This window comes from Pipra filicauda, unplaced genomic scaffold (genome assembly GCF_003945595.2).
Source record: "Pipra filicauda isolate LSUMZ 115617 unplaced genomic scaffold, ASM394559v2 scaffold283_size971201_pilon, whole genome shotgun sequence".
NCBI lineage: Eukaryota > Metazoa > Chordata > Aves > Passeriformes > Pipridae > Pipra > Pipra filicauda.
Window position 1 is genome coordinate 97,997 of NW_024104402.1, and position 16,640 is coordinate 114,636.

Genomic DNA, 16,640 nt, shown 5'->3' on the forward strand with positions numbered 1-16,640 from the left:
AGGACCAGGGCAGTACTTGGCACTGGTGAGGCCACACCTCAAATCCTGTGTCCAGTTTTGTGCCCCTCACTATGACAGACATTGAGGTGCTGGAGCATGTCCAGAGAAGGGCAATGGTGAAGAGTATGGAGCACTAGTTTATGAGGAGCAGCTGAGGACCTTGAGGTAGAGGTTGTAGCAAGGTGGGGATCATCTTCTCTCTCAAGTAACACGCGACAAGACCACAGGAAATGGCCTTAAGTTGCACCAGGGAGGTTTAGATTGGATATTAAGAAAAAGTCCTTCATCAAAAGGGTTGTCAAGCATTGGAACAGGCTACCCAGGGAAGTGGTGGAGTCACCATCCCTGGAGGTATTTAACAGACATGGAGATGTGGCACTCAAGGACACGGTTTACTGATGGACTTGTCAGTGCTGGGCTAATGGTTGGACTTAATGATATTAAGAGTCTTTACCAACCTAAATAATTCTATGATTCTGTGGTTCTATGTGAGTATTATTTTCCCCAGATTTTGAAGACTATGTTTTCTGGGGAAACAATCAGCAAAACTGGAACTAAAGAAAAAGGATAGAGATGTGCCTAGAAGAAAATAGCATGGATAGAAAGTAAGGTGATATTTGTTTTAGCTGCACTTGTGCTGGCCAGAAGGCCTTTAAACATTGATTGAAGATGGAGCATTTTTTAATCAAAAGTAGGAAAAGGTATAGTTCTGGAGAGTGTGAGCAGTGGAAACTTCACAAGTACCTAATTAGTGTATAGTACTTCTCATCAGCACATCACAAAGCTCTTTGTATAACAGCTTTCTTCATTCTTTCATTTCACAGAAGCAAAATGTGATCTCATGGAAAAATACCTGTCATTAGTTAAGTGTTCTTTAGATGACAAACATTTTTTTGGCTTTGCTTTGTTTTTTCTCCCGGTTCATGTTTGCAGGTTTTGGAATATATACAAATATATACAAATATTACACTATGTGTGTTGAAACAAAGTTTCTCATTATTTAAGGACCATCAGAGGTCTTTGAGTTGGGAGCTGGCTTTCAGTTTTCATGGATATAGTAAGAGAATGGATTAGCGTTGACACTGAGATAGATGAGACAGGATTGTAAAAAATATTTTCTATAGACAAGTTGGTACAGTTGGAAAAACTGGAGAAGTTTTCAGATATAACAGCTTTTATTGAGGTCAGAAAGCCAAGCCTTTCTTTATCAGTCTTGAGTATAAATTCAATCTTTATTTGAATTTGTGACAGAATTTATCAGTTGTAAATGGGTATCTAGTTGCTTAGGCTGAGGTATCAAACCTTAGCCACCTCACTCTCATGTTGCTGCCTAGAAAAAATAGCAAGCAGAAGACTGTTCTACCATAATGAATATGTAGGTTGGATTTGACCTTTGATCTTGACTCTTCAATCTTTCTTTAAATCTTCTACAAATATACATTCCAATTATAGACCTTTATGTAGATAAACTAGTGATGCACTCAGACTTGACTGAGATCCATTGATTTTAACAGCTGCACTGGTACTTTGGCACGTGCACAAAAATCAATTGGTTAACAAATACTGCTCTGAATTAGGCATTAGGAAACATAGGCAAGACTCCATTTTCACAGGTACACAATAAAATATCCAAACCTTTGGCTTAGAATTTACTGTAAAAGTTCTGTGAAGTATTAGTTCTATAGAGTAGATAAGAGGAATTTAGACTTCCCAAATCGTCACATTCTATTTCATTTTACTTCCTTGGTAATATTTTTTTCCTAGTAAAAATCCTTCCTAAAGTAACAGACTACCTGTTATAGAAGTTTTACCCTGAAAAGAGATTCCTTAAAAATACGTTTGTTAAATCAGATGTAGCCATGTGCTTTACTTGGAGGGAATAATCAATCCTGTGAGAGTAGCAGCTAATAAAAGTCCTGAGGAAAGGCAGAATAAGTAGAACTGTGATGTTTCAGGGTCCATTCCTGGACCTATGTGATGATTAATTCCTCTGCTGTTGAATAGGAAAGTAACCAGTGAAGTGCTGAATTTTGAATGGGAACTCAATTTTGTATTACTCGCTGAGAGTGATTTCAGTTTAATCTTATCATGAAGAACTCCACCATGTACATAGAATTATAGAATACCAGATTGGAAGGGACCTCAAGGATTATCTGGTCCAACCTTTCTTGGCAAAAGCACAGTCTATACAAGATGGCCTGGCACCTGTCTATCTGGATCTTAAAAGTGTCTAACACTGAGGAATCCACCACTTCCCTGGGAAGATTATTCCAATGACTGATTGTTCTCATTTTGAAAAAATTTTGGTTTGTAATCTCCTCAGGAATAACTTGTACTCATTACCCCTCAGCTTTCGCATGTGACTCCTTGTAAGAAGGGAGTCTCCATCTTGTTTGTAGCAACCCTTTAAATACTGGAACATGACGATAATGTCGCCTGTAAGCCTTCTTTTCTCAAGGCTGAACAAACACAGTTCTCTCAACCTTTCCTCGTATGACAGGCTTCCCTGTCCTTGGATCATCTTTGCGGCCCTTCTCTGGACACTCTTCACCCTGTGCACAGCTTTTTTGCATAGTGGAGACCAAAACCAAACACAGGTATTCCAGGTGTTACCTGACAAGGTACTGAGAAGAGTGGGATAATGACTTCTTTATCTCTGCTGGTGATGCCCTTGTTGATGAAAACCTTCTTCCTTTTGGCTTTCCTTTTCCACAGCAGTGCACTGTTCGCTCATACTCAGCTTGTCCACCAGGATCCCCAGGTCCCTTTCCGCAGAGCTGCTCCCCAGCTGGATAGATCCCAGCCCATGCTGCACCCCTAGATTATGTTTTCCCAGGTGCAAGACTTAATACTTGTCTTGTAGAGCTTCCTAAGGTTCTTTTTAGCCCACTCTTCCAGCCAACCCAGGTCATCCTGCAGAGTGGCTCTCTCTTCTGAAGTATCCACTTCCCCACTCAATTTGGTATCATCAGTGAACTTCACCAGGGTACACCTGATCCCATCTTCCAGATAACTTATGAGATAATAAAGTATTGTGCCCAGTCCTATAGGGGACCCCACCTATGACAGGCTGCTGGTTTGAAAAGAAGCTACTGACCACCCCACACTGTGTGATGCCTCAGCCAGTTCCCCACCCACCACACAGACCACTTCTCTAGACTCTAATGCCTCAGGTTCTCTAGGAGGAAGCTGTGGGAAAGCACATCAAAAGCCTTGGAGAATTTCAGGTAGCCAGTGTTCACTGCTCACCCCACACCATCCAAGCAGGTTACTTTGTGCTATGGATGTGTACAGATGACATCCACAGCTCAAATTATTTCCAGTTTTAAATGATCTCCTTTGTCATCCCAAAATCAATGGTATGCTTTACAGTTAGAGTGTGATTTCTGGTTAGCTTAGCATTGTTGCTCTTCTCACAGAACCACTTTTCTCATTCATATTAAAAGGCTTGTATCTATTTTTCTGCTATTGGTAGATGGATTCTGGAAATGAATAAAGGAATTTTGTTTCTTTTTCTTTCTTTCTTTTGATACACCCAACATAATATTTTCCTCTCCCAGTTTCTAAAATTATGTTGTGCCTGTATTGTTTAGAATTGGAAGGCTGGCAATTGCAAAGGTACAGTAGAAAAGGTAAAATGTCATTATAAGCATAGTGTTCAATACTGTCTCTTAAATATAATACAAAAATAGCCTGATAGTTTTCATTCTACTCTGCTCTGGTGAGACCCCCACCTTCAGTGCTGCATCCAGCTCTGCAGTCCCCAGCACAGAAAGGACACCAACCTGTTGGAGCAAGTCCAGAGGAGGGGCACTAAGGTGATTAGAGGGATGGAGCACCTCTCCTATGAGGAAAGGCTGAGAGAATTGGGTTAATTTAGTCTGGGAAATAGAACTTTGTGGGTTTTGGGATGACCTAATTACAGCCTTCTAGTACCTTAAGGTAGCCTACAAGAAAGGTGGAGAGAGACTTTTTACAAGGGTATGCAGTGACAGGACAACAGGAATGTGTTTAAACTGAGTGTAGATTTAGATTAGATATTAGGAAGAAATTCTTGACTGTGAGGGTGGTGAGGCACTGGAACAGGTTGCCCAGAGAAACTGTGGATGCCCCATTCCTGTAAGTGTTCAGGGCCAGGTTGGATGGATCTCTGAACAACCTGGTCTGGTGAAAGGTGCCCCTGCCAATGGCAGAGGGCTTGGAACTAGATGATCTTTAAAGTCCCTTCCAACCCAAACCATTCTATGATTTCATGATTGTATGAAAACAGGTAACTAAAAAAGAATTAACAATTAAGTAAGGTCCCAGAGAGTTACTAGATCAACTGAAGTTATCTTTATGAAAATACTATTGTGTTGAAAGGCATGCTGTCATATTTGATCCTATTGCTTTTGAATCTTTTATATCAAATAGTCTTTTATTCCAATGTCTCTGAGAAATACTGCCTTTAAGGGAGAACTAAATGTGGCTTTCACTATAATATACATACCACTCATGCCTACTAGTGAAACAGAGCAGTTCTTCAGTGCCTGTTGGGGCAAATTTGGCATCACAAGCTCAAGAAATTTTGTTAGCAGTGATTTCTAAGCTATGTGTGTTCCCTGTGCCTTGTAGGGTCCCATTTGGATTCAAAGACCTTGGAGGTCTTTTCCAACTTTAGTGATGCTATGATTCTACAATTTGACAGTAAAAATTAATAGGTGTGACAGACTCTGTTTTAGTTTTCCCTTACTGTCCACAGCACAGCAGAATTTGGACAGTGCTTGATTTCATTCTGTGAAATACAAGTTCTGGTGATAAAGATGATTCTGTAGATTTCACATACTTACAATTTTCTACAATGTAATTTATACAACTTACTGATTTAAAAGATGGCATTATTCCTCTCTACGACCACCTGAAAGGAGGTTATAGCAAGTGAGGATCAGTCTGTTCTCCCAAGTAACAAGTCACAGGACAAGAGGAAATGGCCTCAAGTTGTGCCAGGGAAGGTTTACATTGGGTATTAGGAAAAAATTTCTTCACCAAAACTGGAAAAGGCTGCCCAGGGAAGTGGTAGAGCCACCAACTCTGCAGGTATTTAAAATGGGGGGAGATGTGGCACCTTGGGAAATGGCTTAGTAGTGAGGTTGGTAGTGTTAGGGTAATGATGAGACTTGATGATCTTAAAGGTCTTTTCCAACCTTAATGACTCTATGATTATATATGTGTTATATGAATGCAAAACTGACTGAATAGATTTCAGAAAGTTATTGGAAAATTATAAACGATCAGAGGTGTTTCCTTTTGGATTTTGCAGTTATTAATACAAGGCCTCATTTTATTAAATATTTTGTGATTTGTCAGTGTTGGTAGAATCTGTCAATGACTCTAAGATGGAGAAAATAGCAAAGAACCATGGTGAAAAGGCAGTTAGAGAGTAACCATTGGAACAAATTATCAAGTTATCAAAGAGAAATAGTGAACTACCTGTTATTTTAAAATAAGTACACATGCAGCCAATTAACAAAAAAAAAATATTCATTACAGTACCAGAAGTCGAACAAGATTTGCTAATCTTTTCTTTTAACTTAAAATTATCAATCTATGAAAAATTGTCTCAATAGCCAGTAGTCATATTGCCTGTTCCAGTAGCAGGAGGCAAATAACTCTGTTTGTATTGCTTTGAGGAACACTTGTCATCAGTCAGATTAACATATTAATCTCTGCAATAGCCCTCAGACAGCCTATATGCGTGTGCATAATAATGTACTCAGCTACCAAGCACATCCATATTCATGGGTCACCATTCTTAGAGAATGTCTTCAGGCTCCTCCTAAGGCCGTTGTTGCAGAGTCACAGGATGATGTAGACATACATAGCCAAGACCTCTGCTGGCAGCAGCACTGTCAATGACACTAGTGAGACAGTCCAGCAAGGTGCAAGATGTATCATTTAGATCTGGATCTGGATCTGGATCAAAACCAGCCATCTGCTTTAAATTAAAGGTCCAATAACAACAGTGAGGCATAACTGCCACTGAGAGTTCCCATCTCATCTAGCTTGGACAAAAGGATTGACATTTAATTATAGTTTTAATAATTCTGTTCAGTTAACAAGTTTTTGAAGTGTCTAGTATTCTTGTTTGGCTCAAAACTGAGCTTTCTTGACCATTACAAGGTGCCATTAGGGTTTCTTTGTAAGTTACAGGAAACACCATGCTTTTTACAGCTACCATTTCGAGGCAGTATGAACTGTCAGACAATATATCCAGGCTCTTCACATTGTTATGTTCTCAACTTCAGAGCTACTGCATGGCTACTGCCATCTTTCTGAAGTAATTACATGGGGCTTTTATACTTTGCCTCAGGTTCTGTGTGTGCCTTACCTTCATTATCTCTGCTCAGAAAGCAAAGCGAAAACAACTTACAGCACCATAGCTGCTAAAATTAGGCAAAGTTTGTGATTTTGTCATTGGAGACCCTTTACTAGCCTGCAGTTAGTCTTGCTACCCAGTTACATAAAGGTGAGTACTGAACAAACCTAGAAACACCAAAGACAAGCATAAAAAGAAATAATTACATGGTTTTTATGCTAACATTGAAGAAGTAGAGTTAAAGCCAGCTGCCTTCTCCTTCCATCTTCTCTTCTCTTCTCTACACCAATTAGTAATAAAACATGGTTCTCTTCAGGGAGTTCTGAGTCTTAAAACATGCTTTGGCAGGGTTATAGGTGATATGGTAATTATTTAAAGATGAATCAATTATGGACCCTGAAGCTGTAGGCAATATGTTACTTTGACTCATATGTCAGAATCTGCCCAATTTTCATTAGAACAATTGGTCATATAATGCCCATGATATGAATAGATTCCAGAGTTTTTAAACAAGAAGTGAAACTGTGATAGCTTGATCTTTGAGCTCTGGAGGTCAAAAATGTAACCTTTTTGTAGAGCTCATTAAAATGAACATGATAGATATGAGCAACTATATAAGAAGTTCAGAAGACTCTGTCAGTAAAAAGACTTCCTTAAACTAGAAGCCCCTACCTGCCCTATGTGTGTATTTTTTTATGATTATCTGACAATACTAATTATCTTACCTACCTCTTCTCTTTCATAAAAATATATAAGCATGAGTTCTGCAAGGTAACTAAGAAAAATATGGAGCCTGAAGCAGTTGCTTTTACATGTACTGGATATGGCTGAGGATCGCAGGTTTGATATGTGAAATTTCTCGTCCATGTAAGCCCATTAATATCTTACATTTATGCTTTTTTTTTAATGTCAAATAAATAATAGGAATGTTAAGGTTCCTCAGAAGCATTACAACTGAAATCTTTAAATGGTTAAAACTGTATAACTGGTATGGAATCTGCAGATCCTGATAACTCGAAATTCTGTGCTCCAGTTTTGAAATTTAAAGCATAATGTTATTAAAGGTCAGAAGAAGGCCTATGTTTCAAAACCATGTTCCAAGCATACATTTCCTTAGACACTAGTAATATGCTAAAGCTTGCTGGATAATGGTTTAAATTGAGGAATATTTTATCATAGGAATCACAGAATTGTTAAGGTTGGAAAGAACCTCTGGAGATCATCTAGTCCAACCAAGGCAGGGTCGCCTAGAGCAGGAACTTGTCCAGAGGGGTTTTGAACGTCTTCAGAGAGGGAGACTCCATGCCCTCCCTGAGCAGACTGTTCCAGTGCTCTGCCATCCTCAATGTAAAGAAGTTCTTCCTCATGTTGAGGTGGAACTTCTTGTGTTTCAGTTTATGGACATTGCTCCTCGTCCTGTCACTGGGCACCACTGAAAAGAGTCTGGCACCACCCTCCTGGCACCCACCTTTGAAATATTTATATGCATTAATGAGATCTCCTCTCAGTTTTCCCTAGACTAAACAATGTTATTTACTTTTTCCCATAGATTGCTTGAAATTTAACAAGTTTCTTCCTTGAAGATTAATACAACCTGTTCTTGTATCTTCTTACTGAGTGGTCTGTTGAAAGCTCCAAACAGCTAAGAATATATGCCTACAAAAATAGATTTGCTTATCCTCCTCTTCAAAGGCAAGGGACTCCTCACCACACTTACCACATCTATAAAAATATATCCACAAAACAGGCCCATTCAACCATTGCTGAATTCTGTTTCTTCCTTCATTTGATGTTTCTCTAGTCACCTGAATTTGTAGCAGACAAGCAATGGATTTATATACAATAATGCTTAGAGTCCTAAAAATAATTGTCTCATCAATGGTTAAAAAGAGGAAGCATGCAGTTCCACAGAGTTCCTAAAATCCTTATTGAAAGTATTGCTTTGCTAAAATTGTTGTTTACTATAAAATCAGTGAACTCATGTTCATGAGTTTAAATAAAGCTATTTAAATATAGAAAGACTGGTATGTGGTTTTTATAGATATGCTAGAGTTTGATTCTGTTCCTGAAGAAGCTGTCAATATTAATATTCTCAGAATTTACATAAACAGATACAAGAGTTCTGAATCTTATCCCTGCATGTGTGATCTTGATTATATTTTCTGTTCTTTCAGATATGCATAAGAAAGTAATATTGAAGTTTTCATTTTATTAGTATAGTTGTAACTATGAAAAGCTAAACTGGAATTCAGTTTTTGATACATTAGTAACTTGAAATTATTTATGTTAACAAATCTTACGAAGATTTGAACATGTCATTCATTGCCAGTAGCTCACTGCTTCTCTTCTTCTTGAAACTCTTTTTTTACGTATTCTGTTACACACGTGAAATACGTTTTTCAGATGTGTGATTCTTGCAGTACACTGCTTTCCATGCCTTTCTCATATTTACATCAAAAGTTTCCCCTCACTTGGGTGTATCAGCCATTTATGACTAGGTTGGTTATTCTTACTTAGATGAAAATGCAAGCAACCTGTTTCCTTTGAAAAACATATTTAGTGAAATTACAGTCTTGTTTGCCATATGGTGCTCCATACAGATGGATGATTATTATGCAAATCTTTTGATTAGTGAGTTTCTGCCATTCTAGGAATTATTTGCTTTGTGTGTGTTGGCTTTGTACACATTTAGTTTCATTCTTAGGTTGATCTGGGACTGTGCCAAATCTTTTATAATCTCAGTGATACAGTTTTTTACAACTTTAAACTTTTTTCTTGTATTTATGGTTTATTCTATTTTCTTTGTTTCTCAGGCAAAAGAAGTAACTTTTACTTCAATTTGCCATATGAGAGATATAATGCAAGAAACATCATGCCATGCTGAATGAAATCATTAGCAAAATTTGCATCTTTCCATCATAGACTCTGCCTCCATGGTTATCAGCATGTAAGACTGATGAGGGGACCAGTCAAATAAAGTATTTCATTTTATATGCAATGTTTCATATGACACCAGACTCTAGTCTGATGATTCCTACTAGCTTTTCTCCTATAAGAAGTTTTTGTAGTTGAGCCCTGGACAGAGTGATATATAGTGCTAAATGGTGGTAGGTTTTTTTTCGTTTCTACAGAGTTCATAAAGATTTTGGATATGAATTGTATCTTCAGCTCTTTATCTATGAACATGGAATGTGAAAATCATATGGGAAAAGAAAATGTCACTCTTTGTAGCTAGCCTTTAGTTATCCCTACTGTTAAATTTAGATTCCTTAGATATAAGGGGCTAAGGTCTGTGAGGGATAGAAAGAATTCAGTATATGTTTAAGTGAGTCCCTTACTAACATTATACTCTGTATTGCAATTTGTTATGTCTCATGTAAAAGTCAGAGTTTTTTCCGCTGCCTCAAGCAGTCATAATATTCATTAAAATTAAAGCATTACTAAATGATACAATTGAGGTGCATGAACAGGAGCATCAGACTTCTTATTTCTTCAGAGAGGTAAAATCTAGATCTTAGTACAGCTGAGACCAAGGAGGTATGAGTGATGTCATTTAAGCTCTCCCACAGACTGGTAAGATGCACATCACTGTATGTGTTCCAGGAGTGGATTTTTGTAAATTAAGCTAATCTTTTATCTTTGTCACAAAACTTTCTAATGAATGAGTCCCCTAAACTGAAATTTAGGTGTCTCAGTCTGAGGAGACTGGAATGTTTGCTAAAGAGGATGAGTTATAAGATAGACCAAACTCCTCTCTCTCAGCAATTGTAAATTCAAAATTAAGGGGCTTTAATCAAGGAAGTGTGGAAAAAAACAGAAGAAATAACAACCCTTTATTAAAAGATATATGTGTGTTGGCAAAAACAGTAACAGAACACAAAAAAAGAAAAACTAGACAGTGGTCCTAGAAGAAAAAAAGGGTCTGACTGAATACTTCTCTGTCCTTTAGCGCAGCCCTAACCGTGGCCTGCAGGGGGCGCTGTTGGATCGCTGGAGGTGCAGGGCCTGCAGTTCTCGTCGTGGCCAGCAGGGGGCGCTGTTGGGCTCTGTCGGTCACCACACGGGGAGAGGGGTCGGGGGGGGTCTCGGACTGTGGGAGAAGTCGAGAAGGAAATGGGGGACCCTTCCCTCAGTGGGAGGAAAAAAAAAAGGGAAGGGAAGCAGTCCACTCCCACGGGACTCACTGTTGTCTCAGGTGAAGGTGTCTCAAAACTCCTCCCTTCTCTCCCGTGTGCACGCAACTCTCCGATGAAACACAGCAGATCCGGGCTGGAGGCAAGAGACAGCTCCCAGGCAAGTTGAAGCCAGTAGTCCGAGCTGACTAGGATGAGAAGCCAAAAAGCCAGATCCCCAGTCCTTCTCCCCAAATGCCTGCACACAGACCCCCGTCTCTGTCCAAGAGCCAGCTCCGCAGTCTGACCTGTCCTCTGTCTGGGTCGCCAGCTCCCCCCAGCCTCTGATGGGCCATCAGCCAGGAATTCGGCCAGATCTTTTGTAAAGCTAATTGACTCCCTTCCTCCTTCCCTATTTGAACTCTGTTTCTCTTACAGGGAAGCAGGGAAAGAAAAATTCCTCTCTCAGATTTATAACCTATAACATTATGTTTTTAAATGTTTTATTTCTTGTAATATTTTAATGTTGTGCGAATATTTCAGATATAAACAGTATAAAATGATACTGTTATAACTCGAAAGTATAAAATGTAATAAAGTGATATTCCTTAACTATATAATCCAAGGTTATAGTGAAGGAGATGGTTTCCAAGAGTAAAACAGTATTTTATGATCAAAGCCATTGCCTTTCATCTATTTATCTAAATCAGCTCATTAAAACATTTAATGAATATATAGATACCTATCCCATGGAAAACAGCTCTTACTTCTTCAAAGTTTGCTGAAAATAAAGCAGTTTTATCTAAGGTAAAAGCCAAAATGGACTTACTGTGAAGCCAAACTGCATAATTTACTTCATCAGAGGCATTGTTGGTTGGAAATTTTGCAGTCTAATATGTATCAAGGAAGAACTAGATGGTTATAGCAATCCATTTTAGTTTTTATCTCATTAATCTAATAATCATCTGTCTGTAACCAGTTGAATTTTAGATTTTTTTAAGCCACTACAAGGTAAAAGAATAATTTCACTGTTGTCAGACAAAGAATCATTTGAAGCACTATGTTTCTGTATTTTGAAAAAATGCTCTTTTTTCTTTTCACTAGTTAAGACTAGTAGGCAATGGATGTTGCTACTTGTAAGCCATTATACCTATGTGAAATAATGCTCTTAATTAGGATTTGAAAATGTGTTCGAATACTTGGTAATATAACTAATGAGAGTGTTCCAGAAGTGGGTCTTACTTTGAGAGACAATAGAGCCTTCTTGGAACTTCTTTTTCAGTCTGATTTTGTATGTCAAGAATTTTACCACTGAATACTAAGTATTTATCACTTTTCTCTCTTTTGAATTTTTCACTGTCTCAAAATGAGATATGTATTTTAATAAGGACCTTCTAAATGTCCTATTTAAACAGTGAGCAGATAGGGCAACAACTGACAAATAAACCAAATCTCTTGCTGAAAATTTCAATGTCAAATCAGTTAGAATTTAGGGAATTTCTTCAGTAGGGAAGTACATAGGCTGGATGACTTCCTCTCTCAGCTGATAAGTGTCTCAGTTTCCTATCTGAACCTTTTAAATACGAGATTCCTTATCCCTCCTGGTTGCAAGTCTCAGTTCTGCTGTCAGTTTCCCTTGAATCCTCTTGGCATTTCTATCTGGGAGTGTTGAGACCCTCAGTTCTGGCACAACATGTGTCCTACACTCAAATATTATAGCACTGTTCTCTAGTTCCTGACAAGACTTAACTGTAATACTGTGTAGTGACTGTTCAGTGCGTAGTAATGATTACAAGGAATTGCATTAATAACTGCTAATTTTCCCAGCATTAAGATACTCATAAAAATATCCTTCATCAGAATCTTCTGATATGGAAACACCCAGTTTGTAGTGCTCCTATAGCAATACTATTCTATAGTACAGTATTCTTACCAATCCATTGAAACTTTAGCAATTTCTCCCCTACCCTCCAAAGACACTGATAAAGAAACTGTTACTATACAGTTACTGACTTGGACCATTTAGCTATAGCTATTTTCCAACCACTACAGTACCAATTTACAGCATCAGCATTTTCCAGTATGTTTTCTACTGGACTAATTAGAAAAAGTCCATATAAGTGCTAGTGTTCCTGAATACAACACGGATGTTTTATTAGGAACTTAGGAGGGAGCTGGAAAGAAAGGAAGAAAGGAAGGAAGGGAGAAAGGAAGGAAGAAAGGAAGAAATATATTTTCTTTAATAGCAATGAAGATTTAAGCACTATGGGGAAAGATAAAGTAGTTGGAAATATGAATACTTATTTAGAAATACTAATTTAGAGAAAAGAAAAAATTCAAGACTGATAATGGGGAATCGGGCTGCAAATGCCACTGTGAACAAAGAAGCAGGTAGCATATATCTTCAAACTATGTTGAAACTTTAAACTGATTTCTTTGTTTATTAGTTTGTGTATCTACTTTCTGACCTATTCACACATGATAAAGATTGTTTTTCTTTCTCTAAAACAATTAAAACAAAAAATTATTATTAAAACAATGTTATCTGCACAGAAGTATTTAGTAAGTGAATTTAGGACTTGTGAACGATCCACTAAAGTAAGAGTAAAGGACGAACAGTATTTTCTACCTTTCAGAACTGTATTTTCTTTGTGGATATTTTACAGTGCATATGAATTTATTTTCATTGTTCTCTTTCATAGTTATGAGGTTAAATTTGTATTGTGATGCCACTATCATTAAAGTTTCAATAGACAGAACTATTCCTTCATTACAAAAAAATTTATTGCCTCATTGGTTTGCATAGTAAAAATGCGAGAAGCTACAAATTAAAAACATGACTTTCCTCTATAACAGAAAAATAATTGGATGGAATGGAAGTAAATACCATTTGCTACAATGTATAATGTTTATCTTGCATAATTGCCCATCTGAATTCATGGGCAGCTGTACACTTTTCAGCACTTAACTGTAATATTTTGTTCTTTTAGACTGATGATCTTTGGAAATGTAATTTTTAAAAGACTAAATGCACTATGTTCTGCACAACTGGATAAAGCTGGTCAGATGCAATGAAGAAAATTACTTTTGAAGAATGATGGTCAGCAAACGTTTCTCCTTCAAAAATGCCACCACTATTGTCATGTATTGACAAAATAAAAATTCATATGTAATTTCTTCATAGCATTGTGAATTATTATCTTCACTAGCTCTAGTAAGAGTTGAGTAAGTCAGATATAGTTGATCTTTTAGTATTTAGGCCATTATTTATCATTGTTATTCACTATAGCTAGGTGTTTTTGTACTTTAGATGTCACACTTAAAAGAACTTTCAGTGGTGGCCTCTAAACATGCTAAAATCTTGCATGTGCTATTTTTGTTTTTAAAATTTCTTTATTTTGTCAAAATTTCTGTTATCTTACTTCTATTTAAATTATGATTTTGTATTTAATGTATTGTTTCTATATATAAAATAATCCAATTAATTTAAATAAAAGAGACAAGATTTGAAGAACTTGTATGCCTGAAATCTGGCCTGATTTATCCTCCTGTCTGATGAAAGATATTACCTCTTCCCACAGAATTTGGGGGCATAAAGTGTTGCATTCTCTCTGTGTTGTAAACAAGAAAGTTGAAGCAGAGAGTAGATGAAGTGGCTCGACAGGTGTCACGCATGGAACAAATAGAAGCACCAGTAACTGAACACAGACCTCCAGTTCTAGACTAGACCATCTGTTTGCCAGCCATATTTCTTCTTTATGATTCTGTCTATGATCAGTTATTAAATTCATATATCTTTTTTTTAAGTGGAATGACACATTCCACTGTTTATGCAGTGTCTTTCCAATTGTATATGATTTCCTTTGAGAAACAGAAATGTAACTTATTTACAGAGCAACTACAAGCTTTCATAGGAAAGAATATAGTATTTTTATCTAAATAGTAAAGTAGACATTAGTTACTACTCTGCTTTCATTTGATTTTCTGTTTTGCTTATAGAGCTGTTGACAGTTTGTTTGCAGTATTTCAGTATAAAATATACAGTTATGTCTGATCACAGAGACTTTTTGTCATTGAGAAAACAAAATTCTAATAAATAAAAATAATTATAAATAAATTTACATTTAAATGAATGATACAGTGTAGTAGGAGAATTACTAATTTTTCTAAAACATTCATCATTTGTGACATCCCACTCTTAAGGGGATGGGAGCACCCAAGATTCATAAATGTTCATTGGCGAAAGGAATGACAAAAGTCAGAGGGTCTGCAAAAACTCAAAAAGTTTTATCAGTAAATGACACACTTGGCATGGAAAATGGTATGTTAGACCCTGACCTCTTATACATGGCAATGGGTTTTGGACCAAGGACTAAGGGAAGAGAAAGAGATGAATAAAAGAGGAGGAGAGAGAAAGAGGGAAAGAAAGAGGGCAAGAATAGAAAGAAGGAAAGAAAGGAAGAAAGGAAGGAAGGAAGGAAGAAAGAAAGAAAAGAGGGAAAAGAAATAAAGAAATCACCAGTCCTGGCTTTATTGTCAATCCAGCTGATGGAATGTCCAGGCTCCTGGGTGCACTGCCTGGCTTGCTGGGAGTGCTTTTTTATATACAGGTTTTCCCTGCCCTGGAGACAGGTTTCTCGCTTTCTATGCAAATCAGTTATCATGTGCAGTCCGTTGTTTCAGACCTTTCTGGAAATGGATCAGAAAGCTACAGGGCTCTTGGGTGGTCTTGATTTTCCCCGTAAACTCCATGCCCACTTTTCAATCTCATTCCTGTGCTTGGGCTGTGTTCTGTGTTGTGCTTACCTCCAGGAACTAGAACAAGGACGTTTGTCCTGGAAAAGTGCTGCCCTACCTCCACATGACCCCTTCTCCAGCTACATCTTGTTCTTTCCCACAGCATGTTATTACCACCAATCATCAGTTATTGTCTACAAGCCTTGTCTGTTACCACCAACAGTCCTTGGTTGCCTCCACAGCCGTCCAGCTATCAGTGTTGGAGACATACACATTAGCCCCTTATCTTCTGGGCTTCTACACCATCGTCTGCCTCCTTTTTCACGTGATCTTTTTACATCTACACTGCTAAATAATGGGATCTCATTACTTTCCTTGGACTTTTGGGTCCATGGGGGGAGCCAGTGTACCTAATTGCTTTTACGTACTTAATTCAAATTGTTTTTTACCTGGCCTTGGCAGGTGTAGAAGTAGGAAAAAAAGCACACCTTCTTTCAGAAAGTGAGTTTAGGTTGGGAAAAAATGTTTCTTTCCACAAAGATGCTGTGGACATTTTAGTTTTTTTCCATACAAGCTTCCTTGCTAATCAGACCTTTGGGAAATTTCAGGATTATGACTGTCTGTGTCTGGAAAACAGAAGAGTACATGCATGAGACTTGAATAGTGGGATGGCATCTTATTAAATCCTACATTTTTAATGTATATTAACTAAAAGGAGGGAGAATAATGAAGTTACTGGTTAATAAAGAATGTCAGATTTTTAATGCTGGTTGAGACTGTGTGAGTTTATCAAAATATTTAATGGAACCTTCAATGCCAAGGAAGTGTTAGCCCAATGGGAGATGAACACCATTACCTACAGAATTAAGGTTTATATGTAGCCAAAGAAATGGTTTGCAATAGTCATGTGCATCCTCAGTTCTAAATTAACTCAGCAACTCTCAAGGAAACAGCCTCCAAACCATCATAAATGTGTAATTTAATATGTCTGCTTGTATTCAGCAGTATGAGAAACATACGGAGATAGTGCTGGGAAGTAAAGGGAACAAGAGAAAACCAATATTGGAATGTTTGTAATACAATGCTGTAAATTGTTATTCCTTTCCTTTGGTTGCTCCATGTGGTTCAGTGGAAACTGATGGTCTCCTCTCTCATCTTTTTAAAGAATTATTTACAGGGGATAATTCATCCCACCTGTGGCAGGATGGGATGACTCCTCAGAAAGTGCCTCTCCCTCTCTTCAGTGGCTAGACAAAACCAAGATAACTGGTTTCAACTAGACAGAACTTTTTGATGACAAGTTAGACCATATAAATTCTACCTCCTGACTTGGAAGGGATTTGATTTTAATGGAAAAATTCCAGGAATGGGCAAAAAGTATTATAGATAAGGACAAACTTGCATGTGAGAAGAAATTGGAAAGATTGGGATCAGTT

At 37.5% G+C, this 16,640-nt stretch overlaps 1 protein-coding gene across 1 annotated transcript in view; it reads left to right on the plus strand.

Annotated features, from left to right (window-relative positions):
• Positions 1 to 16,640, plus strand: part of EFCAB11 (EF-hand calcium binding domain 11) — a 58,819-nt gene that overhangs the window by 27,273 nt on the left and 14,906 nt on the right. The window contains 1 exon segment of the mRNA XM_027738504.1: positions 4,987 to 4,991. Coding sequence (XP_027594305.1) covers positions 4,987 to 4,991 — 5 coding nt within the window.